At 39.7% G+C, this 27,385-nt stretch overlaps 1 protein-coding gene and 1 non-coding gene across 2 annotated transcripts; both read left to right on the top strand.

Moving 5' to 3' along the window:
* The first annotated feature begins 649 nt into the window (after positions 1 to 649).
* Positions 650 to 25,203, top strand: LOC110452707 (carbohydrate sulfotransferase 11-like). The gene is made up of 5 exons (XM_021501361.1): positions 650 to 746; positions 6,117 to 6,269; positions 17,627 to 17,667; positions 20,887 to 21,102; positions 23,596 to 25,203. The coding sequence occupies exons 2-5, from the start codon at positions 6,140 to 6,142 to the stop codon at positions 24,529 to 24,531; spliced, it is 1,323 nt and encodes a 440-aa protein (XP_021357036.1). The 5' UTR covers positions 650 to 746; positions 6,117 to 6,139; the 3' UTR covers positions 24,532 to 25,203.
* Positions 17,743 to 17,814, top strand: Trnaw-cca. Its single transcript has one exon. It is a non-coding gene; the product is annotated as a tRNA-Trp (tRNA).
* Positions 25,204 to 27,385: the final 2,182 nt, after the last annotated feature.

The following is a 27,385-nucleotide window of genomic DNA, read 5'->3' as shown; positions in this document are numbered from 1 at the left end:
ATTTTCACAGAACTATCAAAGCTGTAGTCACATCAGGAAAGTGAAATCGTTAAGGAGCAACCGGGGGATTGAAGTATTCAAGTTTGTTTATAGGTTTCATATCGATTTCTCTTTCTGTTTATTCCCATTGTTTTCCCGCAGCTCCTTAAAATAACAAAGCGTATTTGATTTGATCAATTATAAGAGCTCCTTTCCAAAGCCAGTCGCACATGTTCTATACAATATATACTATATAGACCGATGATTGTGGATTTTGAGACAGCTGGTTCGTTTTAATCGATGATCTATTGTCTGTTTTAATCTTTCTGTGTGTGTCATCTTTTTTCCGTCTTAAGTTTCCCTAACTTTCTGTCGGCGATACAAACAGCCATCACGAAATTGTGCGATCCCATTGTCAACTTAGGACAAATTTAAATAAACTAATATTAGCTGAATAATTAAAAATTCAAAAGTATACATTTACGATCTTGGATTGACAATAATCATCATTTGGGGGAAAAGCAAGATACAATAATGACAATCGCAATTGTGTTTTGTAAAATGATTTTTTTTTCTCTTGGTGTATCGTTAAGCTAAGGAACATTGAACCTAGTGGGGAACGATCAATCTCGGAGCTAACAGTATATAAATGTAGGCTGTACTACACAAATAGGGACATACATTATAATGTGCTGACAGGACTCATCTCTATACACAAAGGATCTTCGGGATTACGTTCAGTTGGATTGGATTACTATACATGTGAGGTAGGTTGTCATATTTTCCCCTTATTTCCTTTTCATTTGTATAATTTTTTCACCTGGTTACTTTATTTTACAGTGTATACTGCACTTTCTAATATCTTTACGTTGTGTCATTTGATAGTTCATAATAAGCTTACATTTTATTTAGATTTGCGCTTTTAAAATAATAATAAAAAATCGATTGGCAGTTTATAAAACGTTTACATATTATACGAAATAAGCGTTTTAACAGATTGCCTTTTTCAATTATTACTGAAACGAACTAAAAACGACACGGGACTAATCTTCTATCTACTATTGTTAAGAGTAAACAACAAGACGAGTGATCACTTAATTTAATTTATTTACCCCGCTACTCCCGGGATAGCTCGTTATTTACCCCACTACTCCCGGGATAGTTCGTTATTTATCCCGCTACTCCCGGGATAGCTCGTTATTTACCCCGCAATTCCCTGGATAGTTCGTTATTTACCCCGCTATTCCCGGGATAGTTCGTTATTTACCCCGCTACTCCCGGGATAGTTCGTTATTTACCCCGCTACTTCCGGGATAGTTCGTTATTTACCCCGCTTCTCTCGGGATAGTTCGTTATTTACCCCGCTATTCCCGGGATAGTTCGTTATCTACCCCGCTACTCCCGGGATCGTTCGTTATTTACCCCGCTTCTCTCGGGATAGTTCGTTATTAACCCCGGTACTTCCGGGGTAGTTCGTTATTTACCCCAGTACTTCCGGGATAGTTCTTTATTTACCCCTCTACTTCCGGGATAGTTCTTTATTTACCCCTCTACTTCCGGGATAGTTCGTCATTTACCCCGCTTCTCTCGGGATAGTTCGTTATTTTCCCCGCTTCTCTCGGGATAGATCGTTATTTACCCCGCTAGTCCCGGGATAGTTCGTTATATACCCCGCTACTCCCGGTATAATTCGTTATTTACCCCGCCACTCCCGGGATAGTTCGTTATTTACCCCGCTACTCCCCGGATAGTTCGTTATTTACCCCGGTACTTCCGGGATAGTTCGTTATTTACCCCGCTACTCCCGGGATAATTCGTTATTTACCCCGCTTCTCCCGGGATAGCTCGTTATTTACCCCGCTACTCCCGGGATAGTTCGTTATTTACCCCGCTACTCCCGGGATAGTTCGTTATTTACCCCGCTACTCCCGGGATAGTTCGTTATTTACCCCGCTACTCCCGGGATAGTTCGTTATTTACCCCGCTACTCCCGGGATAGTTCGTTATTTACCCCGCTACTCCCGGGATAGTTCGTTATTTACCCCGCTACTCCCGGGATAGTTCGTTATTTACCCCGCTACTCCCGGGATAGTTCGTTATTTACCCCGCTACTCCCGGGATAGTTCGTTATTTACCCCGCTACTCCCGGGATAGTTCGTTATTTACCCCGCTACTCCCGGGATAGTTCGTTATTTACCCCGCTACTCCCGGGATAGTTCGTTATTTACCCCGCTACTCCCGGGATAGTTCGTTATTTACCCCGCTACTCCCGGGATAGTTCGTTATTTACCCCGCTACTCCCGGGATAGTTCGTTATTTACCCCGCTACTCCCGGGATAGTTCGTTATTTACCCCGCTACTCCCGGGATAGTTCGTTATTTACCCCGCTACTCCCGGGATAGTTCGTTATTTACCCCGCTACTCCCGGGATAGTTCGTTATTTACCCCGCTACTCCCGGGATAGTTCGTTATTTACCCCGCTACTCCCGGGATAGTTCGTTATTTACCCCGCTACTCCCGGGATAGTTCGTTATTTACCCCGCTACTCCCGGGATAGTTCGTTATTTACCCCGCTACTCCCGGGATAGTTCGTTATTTACCCCGCTACTCCCGGGATAGTTCGTTATTTACCCCGCTACTCCCGGGATAGTTCGTTATTTACCCCGCTACTCCCGGGATAGTTCGTTATTTACCCCGCTACTCCCGGGATAGTTCGTTATTTACCCCGCTACTCCCGGGATAGTTCGTTATTTACCCCGCTACTCCCGGGATAGTTCGTTATTTACCCCGCTACTCCCGGGATAGTTCGTTATTTACCCCGCTACTCCCGGGATAGTTCGTTATTTACCCCGCTACTCCCGGGATAGTTCGTTATTTACCCCGCTACTCCCGGGATAGTTCGTTATTTACCCCGCTACTCCCGGGATAGTTCGTTATTTACCCCGCTACTCCCGGGATAGTTCGTTATTTACCCCGCTACTCCCGGGATAGTTCGTTATTTACCCCGCTACTCCCGGGATAGTTCGTTATTTACCCCGCTACTCCCGGGATAGTTCGTTATTTACCCCGCTACTCCCGGGATAGTTCGTTATTTACCCCGCTACTCCCGGGATAGTTCGTTATTTACCCCGCTACTCCCGGGATAGTTCGTTATTTACCCCGCTACTCCCGGGATAGTTCGTTATTTACCCCGCTACTCCCGGGATAGTTCGTTATTTACCCCGCTACTCCCGGGATAGTTCGTTATTTACCCCGCTACTCCCGGGATAGTTCGTTATTTACCCCGCTACTCCCGGGATAGTTCGTTATTTACCCCGCTACTCCCGGGATAGTTCGTTATTTACCCCGCTACTCCCGGGATAGTTCGTTATTTACCCCGCTACTCCCGGGATAGTTCGTTATTTACCCCGCTACTCCCGGGATAGTTCGTTATTTACCCCGCTACTCCCGGGATAGTTCGTTATTTACCCCGCTACTCCCGGGATAGTTCGTTATTTACCCCGCTACTCCCGGGATAGTTCGTTATTTACCCCGCTACTCCCGGGATAGTTCGTTATTTACCCCGCTACTCCCGGGATAGTTCGTTATTTACCCCGCTACTCCCGGGATAGTTCGTTATTTACCCCGCTACTCCCGGGATAGTTCGTTATTTACCCCGCTACTCCCGGGATAGTTCGTTATTTACCCCGCTACTCCCGGGATAGTTCGTTATTTACCCCGCTACTCCCGGGATAGTTCGTTATTTACCCCGCTACTCCCGGGATAGTTCGTTATTTACCCCGCTACTCCCGGGATAGTTCGTTATTTACCCCGCTACTCCCGGGATAGTTCGTTATTTACCCCGCTACTCCCGGGATAGTTCGTTATTTACCCCGCTACTCCCGGGATAGTTCGTTATTTACCCCGCTACTCCCGGGATAGTTCGTTATTTACCCCGCTACTCCCGGGATAGTTCGTTATTTACCCCGCTACTCCCGGGATAGTTCGTTATTTACCCCGCTACTCCCGGGATAGTTCGTTATTTACCCCGCTACTCCCGGGATAGTTCGTTATTTACCCCGCTACTCCCGGGATAGTTCGTTATTTACCCCGCTACTCCCGGGATAGTTCGTTATTTACCCCGCTACTCCCGGGATAGTTCGTTATTTACCCCGCTACTCCCGGGATAGTTCGTTATTTACCCCGCTACTCCCGGGATAGTTCGTTATTTACCCCGCTACTCCCGGGATAGTTCGTTATTTACCCCGCTACTCCCGGGATAGTTCGTTATTTACCCCGCTACTCCCGGGATAGTTCGTTATTTACCCCGCTACTCCCGGGATAGTTCGTTATTTACCCCGCTACTCCCGGGATAGTTCGTTATTTACCCCGCTACTCCCGGGATAGTTCGTTATTTTCCCCGCTACTCCCGGGATAGTTCGTTATTTACCCCGGTACTTCCGGGATAGTTCGTTATTTACCCTGCTATTCCCGGGATAGTTCGTTATTTACCCCGCTACTCCCGGGATAGTTCGTTATTTACCCCGCTATTCCCGGGATAGTTCGTTATTTACCCTGCTACTCCCGGGATAGTTCGTTATTTACCCCGCTACTCCCGGGATAGTTCGTTATTAACCCCGCTACTCCCGGGATAGTTCGTTATTTACCCCGCTACTCCCGGGATAGTTCGTTATTTACCCCGCTACTCCCGAGATAGTTCGTTATTAACCCCGGTACTCCCGGGATAGTTCATTATTTACCCCGCTACTCCCGGGATTGTTCGTTATTTACCCCGCTACTCCCGGGATAGTTCGTTATTTACCCCGCTACTCCCGAGATAGTTCGTTATATAGCGATGGCTCGTTATTCTATCGACGGAGACAACACAAAAATTTGTAGCAAGGTGTGTAGAGAAAATATGTTATCCAAAAGAGTCAGAGAGATTGTGTTTACAGTAATAAAAAGGGGGCCTAAGTGAAATCAGTTATGTTAGATTATTGTAAGTCCCCGACTTTCGGACTAGAGCTAGACTTAATGTGGCTTTGTCAAACTTTTACTTATATTGATAATTGGAAAACTAATATTTAGTTTACACTCTAGCAATGACAGTTTTCCTCTTAAATCCGTTCACACAATACAGATTAACTCCGCAAAATGAAAATGTGTTGTTGTACTTACGTTTCCGTTTACGAAGGTAAAGATGAGATGGCGAGGTAGATGTTCAGATATATCTGACCCTGTAAGGTGCACAAACAAAGTATCAAAGAAGTAATCTAGTATACAACATGATATAAACGGGAAAAAATCGTCACTAAGAAACCTTGTAGATTTTTTTCAATCCATACAAAATTTGAAGCTTATTTTGATATGAATAGTTTAGATGGTAATAGTAATACAAACATTACGCGGCAACTTCGTCGATAAAAAAATTGTAAAACGTTCGAAAATGAAACTCATTTTTAATGTAAAACAAAGTCTTGCCGCGAAAACAATGTTTCTAATAACCCCCTTGTTCAAAAAAGTAAACAAGTCCATCCTTTGACCAAACTACACAATTAGAAATTATTTTCGTCAGCTCATAGCCCACAGCTCTTGTAGGAAATTGACAATTTCATTTAAAAGTCGTGAGCTGAGAAAACAGGCTTACATTCTTTTGTATCCTATACTGGACATTTAATTATTATTGATTTTTCCCGTATTTTCGGCGGGTTTTTTGGGTGTTTTTTTTTTTTGCAATTCGTCATTTTACTGTTCGAAACAAAACTTCAGCAAATTTGACTGGTGTTTTCACAATCGGGAACCGTCGGCATTTTCCGTGTACGAGAAAATACTCGTTTACGGAAAGTGCCGACGGCTCCGGATTGGTATTTTCCCTTCTCCTCCTATTCGGACTCTCATGTGCAAGTTAACGTACGTCATCGTTGACTGACGAGAATGCTTGTCGTGGCAAACATGATAAAGTCAGACTGTTTGTGAGGTCATCACGTCACAAAATTATGAATGTAACATATTAAATGTGTATTTTCAGTTTATTAAATTGTCACGTTTTTCACGTTTTTCAGGTTGTTTACTTCATAACTATGAGAGTTCCATATATGTACTTCATAATCGTTGCGTACTGATGGCATGTTTTCTTCCCTACAAATTCCATCCCACAGACCCGTCTTCTCGTGATGACGATATGGGGTCCATTGTCAGACGCAAACGTCGCCTCAAGTTAGCCGTCACCGCGACGCTGACGTCATGCGTGCTGTACATTGTTGTTCAAGCCTCATTCCAAATTTTTGACAGACACGAGATTCATTTTTCAGGTAAGTGAGGTTACGATTATTCTTCGGAATAAGAGTACACGCTATTTATAAAGATAGCCATCATTGCTTCCTAGCCAATGTCAACTTCAATATGTCACTCATTATCATAACATGATATAAATCTCCTGCTGGCCATACTTTGTAGAAAAATTATGTCATTCTGTCCCGCAACAAAGATTTGGTTTTATTTTGTTTAACGTCTTATCAACAGCTATGGCCATTTAAGAAAGTATCTTCATGTGTTTTGTGTAAGTAAACGTGTACGTGTTAGTGTGCTTGCCTCTTTGTGATAGCGCGGATCTGATGCCGACTTTATAGTGCTATCTCACTGTAATACCGCAATTAAGTTACTTCAACGGACCCACGCTTCAAAATACACTAAATGTAATCCTTTTATCAATTATCTTTGTTTGCTCTAGAACAGCCAAACGTAGAGCAATCCAAAATCCCCAACTCCGGACAAACGTCTCTATAAAACATGAACAAATGTCTTACTCTGTGTTATGTTGGGACAAGGTATCCGATTTGAGTCGCGACATTCTACCGTCCCAGGAGGTACACACATACATTATTTGGCGATCGGAGTTTAGATTTTAAATGAAAATTGGCCCTGACAAAGTGGCAAACCGTGTAAAAAGGGCCATAACTCTGGATATCCATGGAGTCTGATTTCAGTTTGAGACACTTTGCCATCTTGCAGACTTTCACATACAGCATACATGGTTATTGACAATACATGTATAAGTTCCGAACACGCACTGAAGGATGGACGGACGACGGAGGAACTAATGGACGGAGTGCATACCTACAGTCCTCTCGTTGGTACCATTGGGGACTTGTGATTTGCGATAAATAATATAAAAATAATGATAGACTTTTGGATAGAGCCTTTTAATTGATGTCTGAGAACAAATTATGTATAGATAGAATTGTGATTACACCATGAGAGTCAGCAATGAAGCTATGACCAATCATGTCCGACATTAACGTATATTTGAACCACCAATTTGTAGATCTAATGCAAATTTTAACAGGTTTTTTCCCCAGCATAATGTCTTGGTGGAATATACCTGAATGTAACTATTATAATCTGAGATCTATTTGTAAACTCAAAAACAGCTTGTTCATCATGCCATACCCCAAAATAATGAAGATATATGTACTAAGATTTTTAAATATGAAGGGACTAGATCTTTTAACAAAATATTATGTCAACTTCGAAATCGTGCAAGTCAGTTGAACTCTGATCTCTTTAGAGACCATCTTACTAATAATCTCTCCTGTATACATGTATGTGGTTACAATAATGAAGATGTGGGTCACTTCTTTCTGCATGACCCTAGATATATGACTCAAAGACAAAATATGTTTATATCTCTGTCACATTTACAGCTTGACACACATATAAATTTACACTTAAACTTGGACCTAAACATTTATGAACATCTATGGTTAAATATTAATATATTTACTTCAGGAAGTAGTTTCCTTAGTGAAGATCTTAATTCTGCTATTTGTGTTTTTGTTCAGAGAAATATAGAATCAACAAACAGATTTTGAATGTTATGTATGTATGTATGTATGTATGTATGTATGTATGTATGTATGTATGTATGTATGTATATATGTTTATGTGTATGTATGCACGCATGCAAGTATGTACATATGCATGCGTGTATGTATGTATGTGCGTGCATGTATGTGTGTATGTATGTGCATGCGTGCGTGCGTGCATGTATGTATGGATGTATGTATGTATGCATGTATGTGTGTATGTATGTATGTATGTGTACGTGCGTGCGTGCGTGCGTGCGTGCGTGCGTGCATGTATGTATGTATGTATGTATGTATGGAACGCACCTGAAAGCAATTCATGCAAGATGGTGGAAAAAGAAAACTGCTGAACTAAACAACATGTAAGTGGGACTTTAAGCTAAACCTAATGCTATATGATTGGTAACATGTGTGCAAATTCCACACCAAAACGATAAACATTCCATATAAACTGGGTAAGATGAGTAATTCAAAGCCCAGAAAAGAAAGCCAGCCACCGATGACTAACCACGTTGTCGACGTTAAAATTGACCCAAAACAACTTTCTTTCGATACCAACTCTGACAGTTTCCTTTTCTGGAGGAGACTACTCCTTATAAGATACTATAATATTCTAGGTGCTTTTGACAATTTGGATGTTAACTGGAGTGATTACGATGTGAACCTTCAAGTCCTAACCATTCGTGACGAGAATAGGGCATTCAACCCAGTCATCGATCCCAACCTTTTTAAATCAATAACTCAAATCAAGTGCGGGGATAAAAAGCTGCTATACTTATCACTATATTACACTGGGAACGCATGTATGGTACAGGGTAATGTGACACATGTCTAAAGTCTGCTGTTGAAAACATTGAACAGTGTTGGAAGGGAGGTAACTCTTACGACATTGACGGGTGCTCGCAGTCTCGAACGTGATGAGTATGTTGACAGTGAAAGTGACGAATAAGTTATCTTTCAGAACAGTAGTTTACACGAGGAAGAAAGTGGTGATATTAATGAGACACATTTGAAACATGTACTTGAGGTCAGATAATTTAAACAGCCTCCCCTACCAGTTCAGGCAGTTGAGCGTTGACAGAATGAGACATCCACACAGACTATCAGTGAAACTTCAGTGGGCCAAGGTGTTGATGGGGAGTTATTAAAGCTCGGTCATCATTTAGAAAGTGAAATTATACAACAAAACATCAGTCTGCGTGAAGATGTTCAACACATATCTAAGGCACTGAGTGATATGGCCAAACATGTAGGTGAACTGACTCTAAAGTTAAGTGTTCAGAACAGACAACAGGAGGTTCCAAAAATGACAAGAGAAGTGGGTGTGAACACCGGTATTACACAAAAAGTGACAAGAGAAGTGGGTGTGAACACCGGTATTACACAAAAAGTGACAAGAGAAGTGGGTGTGAACACCGGTATTACACAAAAAGTGACAAGAGAAGTGGGTGTGAACACCGGTATTACACAAAAAGTGACAAGAGAAGTGGGTGTGAACACCGGTATTACACAAAAAGTGACAAGAGAAGTGGGTGTGAACACCGGTATTACACAAAAAGTGACAAGAGAAGTGGGTGTGAACACCGGTATTACACAAAAAGTGACAAGAGAAGTGGGTGTGAACACCGGTATTACACAAAAAGTGACAAGAGAAGTGGGTGTGAACACCGGTATTACACAAAAAGTGACAAGAGAAGTGGGTGTGAACACCGGTATTACACAAAAAGTGACAAGAGAAGTGGGTGTGAACACCGGTATTACACAAAAAGTGACAAGAGAAGTGGGTGTGAACACCGGTATTACACAAAAAGTGACAAGAGAAGTGGGTGTGAACACCGGTATTACACAAAAAGTGACAAGAGAAGTGGGTGTGAACACCGGTATTACACAAAAAGTGACAAGAGAAGTGGGTGTGAACACCGGTATTACACAAAAAGTGACAAGAGAAGTGGGTGTGAACACCGGTATTACACAAAAAGTGACAAGAGAAGTGGGTGTGAACACCGGTATTACACAAAAAGTGACAGGATAAGTGGGTGTGAACACCGGTATTACACAAAAAAAGTTACAAGAGAAGTGGGTGTGAACACCGGTTTTACACAAAAAGTGACAGGAAAAGTGGGTGTGAACACCGGTATTACACAAAAAGTGACAGGATGAGTGGGTGTGAACACAGGTATTACACAAAAAGTGACACGATAAGTGGGTGTAAACACAGGTATTACACAAAAAGTGACAGGATAAGCGGGTGTGAACACCGGTAGTACACAAAAAGTGACAGGATAAGTGGGTGTGGGGGGCGGTATTACACAAAAAAGTGACAAGAGAAGTGGGTGTGAACACCGGTATTTCACAAAAAGTGACAAGAGAAGTGGGCGTAAATATACACAAAAAGTGACAGGATAAGTGGGTGTGGGGGGCGGTATTACACAAAAAAGTGACAAGAGAAGTGGGTGTGAGAAGTGGGTGTGAACACCGGTATTACACAAAAGGATAAGTGGGTGTGAACACCGGTATTACACAGAAAGTGACAAGAGAAGTGAACACCGGTATTACACAAAAAAAGTTACAAGAGAAGTGGGTGTGAACACCGGAATTACACAAAAAGTGACAAGAGAAGTGGGCGTGAACACCGGTATTACACAAAAAGTGACAATATAAGTGGGTGTGAACACCGGTATTACACAAAAAAAGTTACAAGAGAAGTGGGTGTGAACACCGGAATTACACAAAAAGTGACAAGAGAAGGGGTGTGAACACCGGAATTACACAAAAAGTGACAGGATAAGTGGGTGTAAACACCTGTATTACATAAAAAGTGACAGGATAAGTGGGTGTGAACACCGGTCTGACACAAAAAGTGACAAGAGAAGTGGGTGTGAACACCGGTATTACACAAAAGAGACAGGATAAGTGGGTGTGAACACCGGTATTACCCAAAAAAAGTTACAAGAGAAGTGGGTGTGAACACCGGTTTTACACAAAAAGCGACAGGAAAAGTGGGTGTGAACACCGGTATTACCCAAAAAAAGTTACAAGAGAAGTGGGTGTGAACACCGGTATTACTCAAAAAGTGACAGGATAAGTGGGTGTGAACACAGGTATTACACAAAAAGTGACAGGATAAGACAGGATAAGTGGGTGTAAACACCGGTATTACACAAAAAGTGACAATAGAAGTGGTGTGAACACCGGTATTACACAAAAAGTGACCAGAGAAGTGGGTGTGAACACCGGTATTACACAAAAAGAGACAAGAGAAGTGGGCGTAAATACAGGTATTGCAAAAATGTCAACAACTAGCAATGATGATCATATAAGCGGGTGTGAACACCGGTATTACACAAAAAGAGACAGGATAAGCGGGTGTGAACACCGGTATTACACATAAAGTGACAGGATAAGTGGGTGTGAACACCGGGATTACACAAAAAGTGACAAGAGAAGTGGTGTGAACACCGGTATTACACAAAAAGAGACAGGATAAGCGGGTGTGAACACCGGTATTACACAAAAAGAGACAGGATAAGTGGATGTGAAGTGGGTGTGAACACCGGAATTACACAAAAAGTGACAAGAGAAGGGGTGTGAACACCGGAATTACACAAAAAGTGACAAGAGAAGTGGGCGTAAATACAGGTATTGCAAAAATGTCAACAACTAGCAATGATGATCATATAAGCGGGTGTGAACACCGGTATTACACAAAAAGTGACACGATAAGTGGGTGTAAACACAGGTATTACACAAAAAGTGACAGGATAACTGGGTGTAAACACCGGTATTACACAAAAAGTGACAGTATAAGTGGGTGTGAACACCGGTATTACACAAAAGTGACAGGATAAGTGGGGGTGAACACGGGTATTACACAAAAAGTGACAAGAGAAGTGGAAGTGACAGGATAAGTGGGTGTAAACACCGGTATTACACAAAAAGTGACAGTATAAGTGGGTGTGAACACCGGTATTACACAAAAGGATAAGTGGGTGTGAACCCCGGTATTACACAAAAAGTGACAGGATGAGTGGGGGTGAACACAGGTATTACACAAAAAGTGACACGATAAGTGGGTGTAAATACCGGTATTACACAAAAAGTGACAGGATAAGCGGGGGTGAACACCGGTATTACACAAAAAGAGACAGGATAAGTGGATGTGAAGTGGGTGTGAACACCGGTATTACACAAAAAGTAACAGGAGAAGTGGGTGTGAACACCGGTATTACACAAAAGTGACAGGACAAGTGGGTGTGAACCCCGGTATTACACAAAAGTGACAGGATAAGTGGGGGTGAACACGGGTATTACACAAAAAGTGACAAGAGAAGTGGAAGTGACAGGATAAGTGGGTGTAAACACCGGTATTACACAAAAAGTGACAAGAGAAGGGGTGTGAACACCGGAATTACACAAAAAGTGACAAGAGAAGGGGTGTGAACACCGGAATTACACAAAAAGTGACAGGATAAGTGGGTGGGAACACCGGTATTACACAAAAAGTGACAAGAGAATAGGGTGTGAACACCGGTATTACACAAAAAGTAACAGGAGAAGTGGGTGTGAACACCGGTATTACACAAAAAGGGACAAGAGAAGTGGTGGGAACACCGGGATTACACAAAAAGTGACAGGATGAGTGGGTGCGAACACAGGTATTACACAAAAAGTGACACGATAAGTGGGTGTGAACACCGGTATTACACAAAAAGTGACAAGAGAAGTGGTGTGAACACCGGTATTACACAAAAAGTGACAAGAGAAGTGGGCGTAAATACAGGTATTGCAAAAATGTCAACAACTAGCAATGATGATCATCCAAAAAACAATTCCCAACACACCATGGAGGACAAGGAATAGAGGCCTAGGTTGCCACACAACCAGGAGGAAAACAGGCCGGAACCAGGGTCAAAGTCAAAGTTACCTCATATGGAGTCCAGGGACTCCAGGGATATCCACACCGATACTGTATGGATCATAGGGACGTCGATCATAAGCAGACAGGACAAGAAGAAAATGTACAACCGGCACAATGCAAAACGGATCAGGATCACCACACTCCAGGACAAAACCATAAGCGGTGCGCAAGAAGCAGACACCGTACTATTCCAAGTTGGCTCCAACGACCTGCAGGAAAAACTGACCGAAACAGTAACTGAGGAGTTGGAGCAGCTCATCCATATTACACGTGAAGGACCTGGAACGGACACTTAAATCTTACTTAGTGGTGTCCTGGCTCGATACAATCAAAATCAAAATGTTGATGATATACATAAGTTCATGCAGAAACGCAGGGACCTTAACTGTGAAATAGAAGATATGTGTGTGGAGAAAAATCTCCAATTCATCCCACAATACAATTACCAGGAGCACGATTTCCATGATGGAACTAATAAATCATTTCCAAAACTGGTGCGAAACATGGACAACATGCTTGGGTTACGGCTCTATGACCATAGTAACCAATACTCTGATAGGGGCGAGGTTGACCGAGACCCTATCAGATTCAATAATGCGCGAGTGACGGTGGCGGAGCGAGGGAACAGAGTGAACGACGCACCCTGTTTATGGACGATGCCCGAGGTGACCGTGGTGGAGCGAGGGAACAGAGGGAACGACACACCCTGTTTATGGGCGATGCGCGAGGTAACCGTGGCGGAGCGAGGAAACAGAGTGAACGACGGCCCCTATTTATTGGCGATGCGCGAGGTGACCGTGGCGGAGCGAGGGATATGAGTAAACAACGCTTTCTGTTTATGGGCGATGCGCGAGGTGGCCGTGGTGGAGCGAGGGAACAGAGTGAACGCCGGCCTCTGTTTATGGGCGATGCGCGAGGTGACCGTGGTGGAGCGAGGGAACAGAGTGAACGACGGCCTCTGTTTATGGGCGATGCGCGAGGTGACCGTGGCGGAGCGAGGGATATGAGTAAACAACGCTTTCTGTTTATGGGCGATGCGCGAGGTAACCGTGGCGGAGCGAGGAAACAGAGTGAACGACGACCCCTATTTATTGGCGATGCGCGAGGTGACCGTAGTGGAGTGAGGGAACAGAGTGAACGCCCCCTGTTTATGGGCGATCGTGGGGAGAGACGCCCCCTGATAGGCGACCATCGAGAAAAACGCCCCTTGATGGACAACCGTGGCATTAACAGAGCACAAATTAACACATGGGAAATTGCCAATCAAGTGGCTAGACTAATGAAACAGTAAATTTGATCCACCCACTATGATATCACCCACTATGATATCACCAACTATGATATCAACCATTATGATATCACCCACTATTATACCACCCATTATGATATCACCCATTATGATATCAACCATTATGATATCACCCACTATGATATCACCCACTATGATATCAACCATTATGATATCAACCATTATGATATCACCCATTATTATATCACCCACTATGATATCACCCACTATGATATCAACCATTATGCTATCACCCACTATGATATCAACCATTACGATATCACCCACTATGATATCACCAATTATGAAATCACCCATTATGATATCACCCATTATTATATCACCCACTATGATATCACCCACTATGATATCAACCATTATGATATCACCCACTATGATATCACCAATTATGATATTACCAATTATGATATCACCCACTATGATATCACCCACTATGATATCACCAATTATGATATCACCCACTATGATATCACCCACTATGATATCACCAATTATGATATCACCCACTATGATATCAACCATTATGATATCACCCACTATGATATCACCCATTATGATATCACCCACTATGATATCACCCATTACTATATCACCCACTATGATATCACCCACTATGATATCAACCATTATGATATCACCCACTATGATATCACCAATTATGATATCACCCACTATGATATCACCCATTATGATATCACCCACTATGATATCAACCATTATGATATCAACCATTATGATATCACCCATTATTATATCACCCACTATGATATCACCCAATATGATATCAACCATTATGATATCACCCACTATGATATCACCAATTATGATATCACCCACTATGATATCACCCACTATGATATCACCCACTATGATATCACCCACTATGATATCACCCACTATGATATCACCCACTATGATATCACCCACTATGATATCACCCACTATGATATCACCCACTATGATATCACCCACTATGATATTACCCACTATGATATCACCAATTATGATGTAACCCACTATGATAACACCCACTATGATATCACCAATTATGATATCACCCACTATGATATCACCCACTATTATATTACCCATTGTGATATCAACCATTATGATATCACCCACTATGATATCACCCACTATTATATCACCCATTATTATATCACCCATTATGATATCACCCATTATGATATCACCCACTATGATATCACCCACTATGATATCATCCACTATGATATCACCCACTATGATGTCACCCCATTATGATATCACTCACTATGATATCACCCATTATGATATCACCAATTATGATATCACCCACATGAAAAAATGGCAAGGAAAAATCTAACGTTGCATTCTTTATAACGTCATAATTAAGCCGATTCCAATGGGGCCGAACTTACACGAATGCCGACAGGTAAAAATTAATTAATGTTCAAAAACGGACGTGCTGCCCTACTTCCAAGAACGGACTTTAATAAAGATGGGCCGAATTTGCCCCGATCTCCCCTATTGTTATGTCGGTCTTAATCTCATCAGAGTTTATGTTTTATTGTTATCCCTCGACTAGCCGAATTTAAATAAATTTTATCTTTCCTCATTCTAAAAGCTGTATTATCTCATTCTAAATCAGTAAATATCAGAGATCAACAAAAGCTTCGCTCTTTTAAGGCTTTGCCTTTTCATATTAAAACTAAAGCAATGATTTTTCAATCTAGACGCGGTGTCAAAACAACTAGCAAGAAAGTAAAACCGTTTTTATTTAATAAAAAGGAAATTGAACAAGTTGCCGAATAGAAATACTTAGGCACAACGCTTTGTAACAACAGTATTCACGTTAGCAGTTAAAGAACTTTGTGCAAAAAAAGTAAAAAAGTTCTATTTGCAATTAGGCAATATCTAAATAAAATAGCTGATATGCCAATTTGGCTATGGAAGAAGTTATATAATTCCTTAATAAGACCAATATTAACATACAATTCTGAAGTATGGTATGCAGACCACTATCAAAAGATAGTAAATGCAAGCAAAAGAGCAGATTTAAACCATACATCTTTAGTCATATTTTCTCTACTTGATAAAACACCTATTGAACAAATCAACCTCAAATTGTGCAAAATGGCATTGGGAGTTGGAAAATACTCTGTTAATGTTGTTACATCGAGGTCAGAACTGGGTCAGTATACCATGGACTGTTTTGTGAATACTCAAGCATTGTACTATTTGGCAAGGATTACACAAAATGATATAAATGTACTTGTGAAGGAGTCGTTAAAAGTAAATATACATGGTTTACATATGTTTCCCAAATAAAAAAGAATAATAATATTAACTATGACTTTCATCACGACCCTTTCTTTGCAAACAAGAAAAGGAAAAGGAAACTATTGTTTAAAAAGTCGATACATGCTAAATTTGAATTTTACTTTTTTGAAAAATTGTATAGTTTGGACGAAAATAGTAAGTTATTTCTATACAGTAAAATTTAAAAAAAGTATGCAGAGGAACACTACCTATCGTTACCCAACTTTGAACATAGAAAATTGATGGCAAAGCTGAGACTAAGCAACCACAATTTAGAAATTGAGGCTGGTAGTTCTAAAAAGATTACTCGACAATCCCGACTATGTAAATTCTGCAATACTGTAGAAGATGAAGTACATTTTATATTTAAATGCAAAATAAATTTAAATATCAGGACTACGTTTCTCAAAAAAATTAAAATTAACCCATCATTGCCTGATCTACAAAATTTAATATTATTATTGTCATCTAATGACCCACAGCTTTTGCAGGAAATAAGGCTCTTTATTAAAAAGTCATTTGAACTGAGGAAGGCAGGCTTGCAGAATGCATAAGTATGTAGTTTTTGCTGTCCATTATATAGTATCAATGTTTGTTTGATATTTGCAGCTCGATCCTGGTAAATTGGAAGTAAAATGCAATAAAGTTGATTGATTGATTGACTGATTGATTGTATGTGTGTATGTATGGTGTCTCCTATCATCATTGGTACTGATCTTATACTTATGTTCCTAAAGCATGTATGTAAATATTTAGAGTTCATTATTTGCTATTGATTGAGATGTACCTTCGGAGAGAGGGCTTGTATAGGCTTTATCTGTTGTCCAATTCCCATTAAATCTGATTGATTTAATAAAATATTTTGACATGAAATGAGAGTTTGACAAAAAAGGGCCAAATTAATGCACAGTAAAACAGTATAAAGTCCAACATCAGCCTTTGTTTCATACCCTCCATTCAAAATATTATAGTTAACATGAATCGACTGGTAACTTCCGTCTTAAAACAAAACAAAATATCGGACTTGAGTAAGGCTAATAGTACTCTTGAAAGTACATATATACTAGTAGAAGTCTCGTTCAAGATAAGTTTTTCGGATGGGATGGGGTCTATTGATTCAAGCCAAACCTACTCAAATATGGATAAACCAACAATGAAACGATAATTAAAAGCGAAAATAGTGTTACATTAATTGAACTTTTCGATTGCGTCAGCCCTACGAAATAATGAAATAGTCTGTATAGAGAGGCGTTAATTGTCCCCGTTATGTTGTAGATGACTGGATACCGAGAAGAAATATCAAACAATTCGGTAATGTAAGTATAAACAGGTAGTAAATTAAATAGATAACGATATGTATGGAATGAATGATTAGGCAATGTTAATATGTGGACTCCGTGGCGCAACGGTAGCGCGTCTGACTCCAGATCAGAAGGTTGCGTGTTCAAATCACGTCGGGGTCATGAACCTTTTTTGTTTTTAAACTTAAAAAAATATGGTCATTAAATCTGATAATAGTCTATAAATATTCGCTGTCCATTATAATTTATTTTCTGAATTGGAAAAACATTGTTTGTGAACTTTTTAGTTTTTAAATACCAATCGTTAACACAGGGACATAACTTCCTTGTGTATTTACAATAAGGGGTTTAATTAAAATATACCACAGGTGCTTGACACACTTTTATATGATGTGTATATATATTTTTCACATCATATAAAAGTGTGTCAAGCACCTGTGGTATATTGTAATAAGTTTGTCCTGTTCTCCCCCTTTTACGGTCCACATTATTACTCCTTTTACTATCATGTGTGTCTTGTCAGCTTTATTTGTTTCCTGTAAATATCTTGAATTGAAAAATCTTGCGGCGCATTTTAATCAAATGCTGCTAACATAAAATTATAGATCTTCTAAACTTTATTGGTAACTGACACCATTGTCCCTATTTCAAAACAAACTATATTAGTGTTTTTTTTTATATCCTGTCAATTTTTACGCTTTGCTATATTAGCATATATGTATATTACACTGTTACGGTGCTCTAACCCTTAATAAGAAATACTTGTGTAACATACACGCTTTCAGTACTAAATGTAGTTTTATAAATATTTGTTTGTCATTTAACTAGTCTTTGTTTTACCTGTTTAATTGCCTCTGTGATGTTTGTTTGTCATTTAACTAGTCTTTGTTTTACCTGTTTAATTGCCTCTGTGATATTTGTTTGTCATTTAACTAGTCTTTGTTATTACCTGTTTAATTGCCTCTGTGATGTTTGTTTGTCATTTAACTAGTCTTTGTTTTACCTGTTTAATTGCCTCTGTGATATTTGTTTGTCATTTAACTAGTCTTTGTTATTACCTGTTTAATTGCCTCTGTGATGTTTGTTTGTCATTTAACTAGTCTTTGTTTTACCTGTTTAATTGCCTCTGTGATATTTGTTTGTCATTTAACTAGTCTTTGTTATTACCTGTTTAATTGCCTCTGTGATGTTTGTTTGTCATTTAACTAGTCTTTGTTTTACCTGTTTAATTGCCTCTGTGATATTTGTTTGTCATTTAACTAGTCTTTGTTATTACCTGTTTAATTGCCTCTGTGATGTTTGTTTGTCATTTAACTAGTCTTTGTTTTACCTGTTTAATTGCCTCTGTGATATTTGTTTGTCATTTAACTAGTCTTTGTTATTACCTGTTTAATTGCCTCTGTGATGTTTGTTTGTCATTTAACTAGTCTTTGTTTTACCTGTTTAATTGCCTCTGTGATATTTGTTTGTCATTTAACTAGTCTTTGTTATTACCTGTTTAATTGCCTCTGTGATGTTTGTTTGTCATTTAACTAGTCTTTGTTTTACCTGTTTAATTGCCTCTGTGATATTTGTTTGTCATTTAACTAGTCTTTGTTATTACCTGTTTAATTGCCTCTGTGATGTTTGTTTGTCATTTAACTAGTCTTTGTTTTACCTGTTTAATTGCCTCTGTGATATTTGTTTGTCATTTAACTAGTCTTTGTTATTACCTGTTTAATTGCCTCTGTGATATTTGTTTGTCATTTAACTAGTCTTTGTTATTACCTGTTTAATTGCCTCTGTGATGTTTGTTTGTCATTTAACTAGTCTTTGTTTTACCTGTTTAATTGCCTCTGTGATGTTTGTTTGTCATTTAACTAGTCTTTGTTTTACCTGTTTAATTGCCTCTGTGATGTTTGTTTGTCATTTAACTAGTCTTTGTTTTACCTGTTTAATTGCCTCTGTGATGTTTGTTTGTCATTTAACTAGTCTTTGTTTTACCTGTTTAATTGCCTCTGTGATGTTTGTTTGTCATTTAACTAGTCTTTGTTTTACCTGTTTAATTGCCTCTGTGATGTTTGTTTGTCATTTAACTAGTCTTTGTTTTACCTGTTTAATTGCCTCTGTGATATTTGTGTGTCATTTAACTAGTCTTTGTTAATACCTGTTAAATTGCCTCTGTGATATTAGTTTGTCATTTAACTAGTCCTTGTTATTACCTGTTTAATTGCCTCTGTGATATTTGTTTGTCATTTACCTAGTCTTTGTTATTACCTGTTTAATTGCCTCTGTGATGTTTGGTTGTCATTTAACTAGTCTTTGTTTTACCTGTTTAATTGCCTCTGTGATGTTTGTTTGGCATTTAACTAGTCTTTGTTTTACCTGTTAAATTGTCTCTGTGATATTTGTTTGTCATTTAACTAGTGTTTGTTATTACCTGTTTAATTGCCTCTATGATGTTTGCTTGTCATTTAACTAGTCTTTGTTATTACCTGTTAAATTGCCTCTGTGGTATTTGTTTGTCATTTAACTAGTCTTTGTTATTACCTGTTAAATTGCCTCTGTGGTATTTGTTTGTCATTTAACTAGTCTTTGTTATTTCCTGTTTAATTGCCTCTGTGATGTTTGTTTGTCATTTAATTAGTCTTTGTTTTACCTGTTTAATTGCATCTGTGATATTTGTTTGTCATTTAACTAGTCTTTGTTTTACCTGTTTAATTGCCTCTGTGATGTTTGTTTGTCATTTAACTAGTCTTTGTTTTACCTGTTTAATTGTCTCTGTGATATTTGTTTGTCATTTAAATAGTCTTTGTTATTACCTGTTTAATTGCCTCTATGATGTTTGTTTATCATTTACCTAGTCTTAGTTATTACCTGTTTAATTGTCTCTGTGCTATTTGTCATTTAACTAGTGTTTGTTTTACCTGTTTAATTGCCTCTGTGATATTTGTTTGTCATTTACCTAGTCTTTGTTATTACCTGTTTAATTGCCTCTGTGATGTTTGTTTGTCAATTAACTAGTCTTTATTATTACCTGCATGTGATTGTTATTATACTTCATGTTTGTCGTAAGAATAGCACTACAGTGCTAATGTTTTATTGTTTTAAATATGCGACGTTAAATTAAAAAAAAAATCCTGTATCTTGTTTCTTGTATCAGTGGTATATACTTGTATCTACCATCATTAGGTTTCGGAATATGGTATTCTACGATATGTCAAACTTACATTTTATACATCCCTCTCTTTGCAGATACATTTGGAAAACAAGACATTTGCATTCATGATTCCCCAAACTTATGTCAAGCGCAGAAACAGAATGATTGACAGCTGTGTGTCACTACCACCAAAACCGAGTATGTACGGGGAAGAGTTGTTCCGGCAGCATCTGCTGGTCGACAGAGGGCGCCATCTTGTTTTCTGTGGGATAGAGAAAGTTGGACTAACGTTTTGGCGGAGGTTCTTTTCTGTGAGTGCCCGCGGTTCTGTTTATTATCAATCATTTATTAGCAACAGATAAAAAGCAAAATATTGAACGCGGTTTTCTTGGTAAAAACAGTTGAGCTGTTTTCTGATTGTGAATCGATTTTAACTAACAAACAACACAACATACACGGTCACGTGCATTCTATAATTCCAGGGGTTACTCTCTGGAATTCGAGAACTGGCCTCGTGTTGTTACGGTAAAACGGTTGTTACATGATACAAAACAGTCGTTTGAAATCGTAGTCATGATAAAATGTCACATGGTACAACTGCTGTGATATCACTGTCTTTGTCTTAACTAGTACAACAGTTGTACACGTGCTCCTGTAATTCTGTTTAACCATTGTCATTGTTCCAATATCATTACGGTACTACCGTTTTAATGAAAGTTATTCTACTTCCGTTGTCATGGTAAAACGGTTGTTGTGGTACTTCCTTTATCTAGTATAGCTACTGTCATAGCACTTCGATTTCATAGTCCTTCCGTTGTCATGGCTATTCATAGTACTTCTGTTGTCATGGCTATTCATTGTCAAAGTACTTCCGTTGTCATGGCTATTCATTGTCAAAGTACTTCCGTTGTCATGGTAAAACTCTAGCCATGGTGATTCTGTTATAATCGTATAGCCATTGTCATTGTACCTAGGTTGTAATGATGCTTCCACTGTCATTCCATAGCCATTGTCATGGTATTTGAATCGTTATTGTTAAGCTGAAAAGATACGTTCATGGTATCGCCATTGTCACAGTTTTGCTTCCATTGTCATGGTATAGCCGTTGTCACAGTAGTGCTTCCATTTTCATGGTATCGCCGTTGTCACAGTTTTGCTTCCATTGTCATGGTATCGCCGTTGTCACAGTTTTGCTTCCGTTGTCATGGTATCGCCGTTGTCACAGTTTTGCTTCCGTTGTCATGGTATCGCCGTTGTCACAGTTTTGCTTCCGTTGTCATGGTATCACCGTTGTCACAGTAGTGCTTTCGGTCTCATGGTATAGTTGTTGTCATAGTTTTGCTCCATGGTCATGGTATATCTGTGTCGTGGTATTTTGTTTTCGTGTGTATGCCTTATTTTGTTATTTCTGTTAACATACATCCATTATAACGGCACTCCCATGGTCATGGTATATCTGTGTCGTGGTATTTCGTTGTCGTGTGTATGCCTTATTTTGTTATTTCTGTTAACATACATCCCTTATAACGGCACTCCCATGGTCCTGGTATATCTGTGTCGTGGTATTTTGTTGTCGTGTGGATGCCTTATTTTGTTATTTCTGTTAACCTACATCAATTATAACGGCACTCCAATTGTCATGGTATATCAGTTGTAATGGCAGTGGTCCTCTTGTCGTTGTACAGTTATTGGGTATACAACCGTTGACAAAATGCAGACGTTATTTTGGTATCACTGTTGTCATGGTACAGCCGTTGTCATGGTACAGCCGTTGTCATGGAACAGCCGTTGCCATGGTACAGCCGTTGTCATGGTACAGCCGTTGTCATTAGCAATCATTGCCGTTGTAAGACTATTGTCATGGTACTTCGTTGTCATGGTACAGCCGTTACCATAAGCAATCGTTGCCATTGTAAGTATATTGTCATGGTACTTCGTCGTCATGGTACAGCCGTTACCATTAGCAATCGTTACAATTGTAAGACTATTGTCATGGTACTTCGTTGTCATGGTACAGCCGTTACCATTGTAAGACTATTTTCATGGTACATCGTTGTCATGGTACAGCCGTTACCATTAGCAATCATTGCCATTGTAAGTCTATTGTCATGGTACTTCGTTGACATGGAACAGCCGTTACCATTGTAAGACTAATGTCGTGGTACATCGTTGTCATGGTACAGCCGTTACCATTGTAAGTATATTGTCGTGGTACATCATTGTCATGGAACAGCCGTTACCATTGTAAGTATATTGTCGTGGTACATCGTTGTCATGGAACAGCCGTTACCATTGTAAGTATATTGTCGTGGTACTTCGTTGTCATGGTACAGCCGTTACCATTGTAAGACTATTGTCATTGTACATCGTTGTCATGGTACAGCCGTTACCATTTTAAGTATATTGTCGTGGTACATCGTTGTCATGGTACAGCCGTTACCGTTAGCAATCATTGCCATTGTAAGTCTATTGTCATGGTACTTCGTTGTCATGGTACAGCCGTTACCATTTGCAATCATTGCCATTGTAAGTCTATTGTCATGGTACATCGTTGTCATGGTACAGCCGTTACCATTAGAAATCATTGCAATTGTAAGACTATTGTCATGGTACTTCGTTGTCATGGTACAGCCGTTACCATTAGCAATCGTTACCATTGTAAGTCTATTGTCATGGTACTTGGTTGTCATGGTACAATATGACGTTAAGGTACCCTTTTTTGTCAGGATACAATTGCTGTCATGGTGCAACCCTGACATACATAGCAAATAAATTTTCCTTTCTGTGTTTTTTTTTGTCGACAGATTCTCAACGACGCCCACAAATCCAGCCCATTTGATATCCGGGCATTTGACGCCTATATACCAGGAACTGTCGATACTATGTACAACAAGACTATGAGAGAATACAACCACGTGATGACGTCTTCATTATCCGTTATGTTCTCGCGAGATCCGTTTGAAAGAATATTTTCGGCATATGTCGACAAATTTGTTTCCCCGAACATCAATTTCTGGATAGATAAAGGAACAGGTATTATTCGTAAATATCGAAAGTTTCCAGAGTTTAGCAGTTTACGATGCGGAAATGACGTCACTTTTGCAGAATTTGTAAAATATGTTGTAAACCATGCACACGGCCAGGAGAAAGTGGACAGTCATTTTGTAACAATAACAGAACACTGTCGCCCATGTCATATCCGGTATGACGTCATAGGAAAGATGGCGACATTCTACAATGATACTATGTTTTTAATACGTACTGTAGGTCATACAAAGATGCGCGATAAACTTCAAGATCAATTTATTGATGCATATGTAAGAGATCAATTCTCACACAGCGTGGATTTGTTGTTTTTCTACAAAAGAGACCTTGTCGATCGTCACAAATGCGTGCCGAGTTTCCATACGGCTCAGCAGCGGATGTGGCGCGCGCTTCAACTGCGCGGGTTGATAAGTTTGGAAACTAAATATCCAATCAAAAGAAGTGAACGTGATGATATCAGCAAGGACCAGTTACTACAAGTATTGTTTAATAGTTTGAAGGACAGAGTACCACGTGTTCACAAGAAAGACGCCATGTTTGAAGCGTATGCCTCTGTCGACTTTGTAGACTTGCACAAGCTCCGAGACGTATTTAGATCAGATTGTGATCTGTTTGATTATGACTGTTCACCATCAAGTATATTTAACCAATCGATACCAAGGAAATATCCAGACAGGTTCTTTAATTTTGAGTGATTAAACAGCTCGAACTTGGTTTGAATATTTCGCATACGAAAATGTAGACGCCACGATGTGCAGTTTCCTTAAATAGGACCTTTTCATTCTTTTAAGACATTTTTAAAAGAACGAAACCAAATGACAAAATATACGAAAACAAAAAATCGAACACATTTCGACAAAGTTTTAAGTATATCACCGTTACGGCTGTTACTCGTTTATCACATAATTATAAACTTTTTAGTGTCATGTATCTAGTTAAGACGGAGGATGACAGTAAACATCTGCAGCCAAATCGTATTATGTTCACTCACTCACATGTTGAGATAGATAATTATACAATATTGTAGCTGGACATCCCAGTGAGAATCAATTTTTATCTATAAAACGGGTATCGTTTTCATTAACGGAGCACTTAAATAGATTAACTGCATTAGTTTCTTTGATGTCGTGGGACTGTTATTGTCCGATATGAGAAGTTTATCTATGATGTTTTAAACTTTGAACATATCTTTTAACATATCTTTAACTTTAGTATTTTGACACACCTTATCACGTTTCGTAAGAGATCACGTGACCTTACAGTCGTGCAAGATCCTTATATGGTATGTTGACATCTGTAACACGACGTTCCGGGTTTTTTTTTCTCTTGTTCAGAGAGCAGCTCTGTGTACCGCGGTATCTATGACAATTGAGCGTGAACAACATTTTCCGGTTCCGGTGTGTACGATGTGTCGCCCGTGATTCATACAGTTGTTGACATCACGAACGTTTTTGAACGTTTCTGTACCTCTACATTAAATATTCAGGTGGATCCCATCCTCAAAATCCCGGGGGTTCCGCTTACGGGTGGTCGGATAACGCAGTGAATAGCGCGCTTGCTTTTCACCAAGGCGGCCGGGGTTCGATTCCCCGATCGGACGTGAAAAGGTATGGGGTCACCAGCCCGACCATATGGATTTTCTCCCGGTACTCCGGTTTCCTCCCACATTAAGACCCCCTGCGCATTAAAACCCGGGTTAACAAAAGTGATTAGTGTAAGTTGTAAAATAAAACAAATATTAAGGGGGCGGACCATCGCATCCGCCCATGATTATTTCGGGGTATTGTGAGCAATTCAATCACGGTCTCTAGTCACAAGCTGAAGTTTTGCATGAATACATACATATTTTACGATGATGTTTTACATTTGAGGAAATTTAGAGAAATCTAAGTAGATGCAATACTTCCCCCTGGTAACACATGAACCTGGGACGCTATCGTGATGTGAAGAGGGTAATATAAGACGTTTTATACGTTTAGATAAACATTCAGCGAAAATGGCACCCACAATTTACCTAGTCTAACAGTTCCATGTATAAGTTAAAACCGGTTTACTAGATGAAAGTATAGCTATATCAGGCTATATATATGTACGTGGTTTCTATAATAATAATACATTGTAATAATAATTCGAGGTTCTTATATACCGCTTTATCACAACCTAGTTTGAAGGTCGTTTTAAAGCGGTTCTCAAATCATTTTCCGTGGTTATAGGGCCTTTGCAACCAGCCACCATGTTTCTCAACTCCCTTGGGATCATACAGCCGGAGCTGCCATTTCGGCGCTCACAGCTAGCATTCAACAATTGTAGCACTGTCCAACCACGAACTCATTTACAGCTGAGTAGACTGGAACAAGCGGAGTTAAGTATCTTGTTCAATGATACAACACAGTGGCGTGACGTGACTCGAACCCGCAACCAGCTCGGCGTCCTACCAATAGTAGTCACTAGACTACCGTGCCTCCTTTTTTGAGAAGAAGAATACCAATGGGCTTCCATCTATATACCGTGTGCTGTACATAACCTAGGGTATAGCATGGCTTATTTTCACAATAAAATAATCCCAATTATACCTTTATTGTCAGTTCTTAAGACACAGCTGGCGATACGCAAACAGGCCAGATACGAGGACAGATCAGGAAAGGGAGACGCGTGCAAATATAATCATGGATTATAGGGTTCACCAGATCACATATGGTATGATGACAGATAAAAACTATGTTCAGGCATTTTAATATTGAATAAAGAAATATCCTTCGACGTGGATTAAAAATGAGTGCAGTCATCAGAAACAAAATGGAACGTCACAAGACGTAAGGTGAAAGGTCAACAGACGTAAGGCGAAAGGTCATCAGACGTGAGGTAAAAGGTCATCAGACGTAAGGTAAAAGGTCATCAGACGTAAGGTAAAATGTTATCAGACGTAAGGCATAAGGTCATCAGAAATAAGGTAAAAGGTCATCAGACGTAAGGTGAAAGGTCATCAGACTAAGGTGAAAGGTCATCAGACGTAAGGTAAAAGGTCATCAGACAACAGGCAAATGAGAAACAAGAAAAGGTTATTACTTTTTATCAGGACAGGTTCAAACATACTTACGGTTATGATTTCTCAGGCCCCTGTGATTGGGCTTATAAGTAGTATTTATTATCAGGAAAGGTTAAAACATGTTTACAGTGATACATTCTCCATGCCCCTATGACCGGCCTAAAATCAGAGGTATTTATAATCAGGACAGGTTCAAAAATCTCATAGTCATAAAATCTCGGGTCCCTATCACCGGGCTAAACTCAGAGGTATTTATAATCAGGACAGGTTCAAACATACTTAGAGTGATAAATGCTGGGGTCCCTGTGAACGGGTTTACTTAAGACACAATCAAAAATAGACTTCAGCTTAAGGTCCAAACATGCCCACAAAGATAAATTCTCAGGCTCCCGTAACCGGGCTAAAAAGTGGTTTTTATCATCAAGACAGGTTCAAACATACTTACAGTGGTAAAATTCTCAAGCCCCTATGACCGGGCTAAAATCAGAGGTGTTTATTATCAG

This window comes from Mizuhopecten yessoensis, unplaced genomic scaffold (assembly GCF_002113885.1).
Source record: "Mizuhopecten yessoensis strain PY_sf001 unplaced genomic scaffold, ASM211388v2 scaffold6823, whole genome shotgun sequence".
Taxonomy (NCBI): domain Eukaryota; kingdom Metazoa; phylum Mollusca; class Bivalvia; order Pectinida; family Pectinidae; genus Mizuhopecten; species Mizuhopecten yessoensis.
This window is presented reverse-complemented; position numbering and strand designations above follow the sequence as displayed.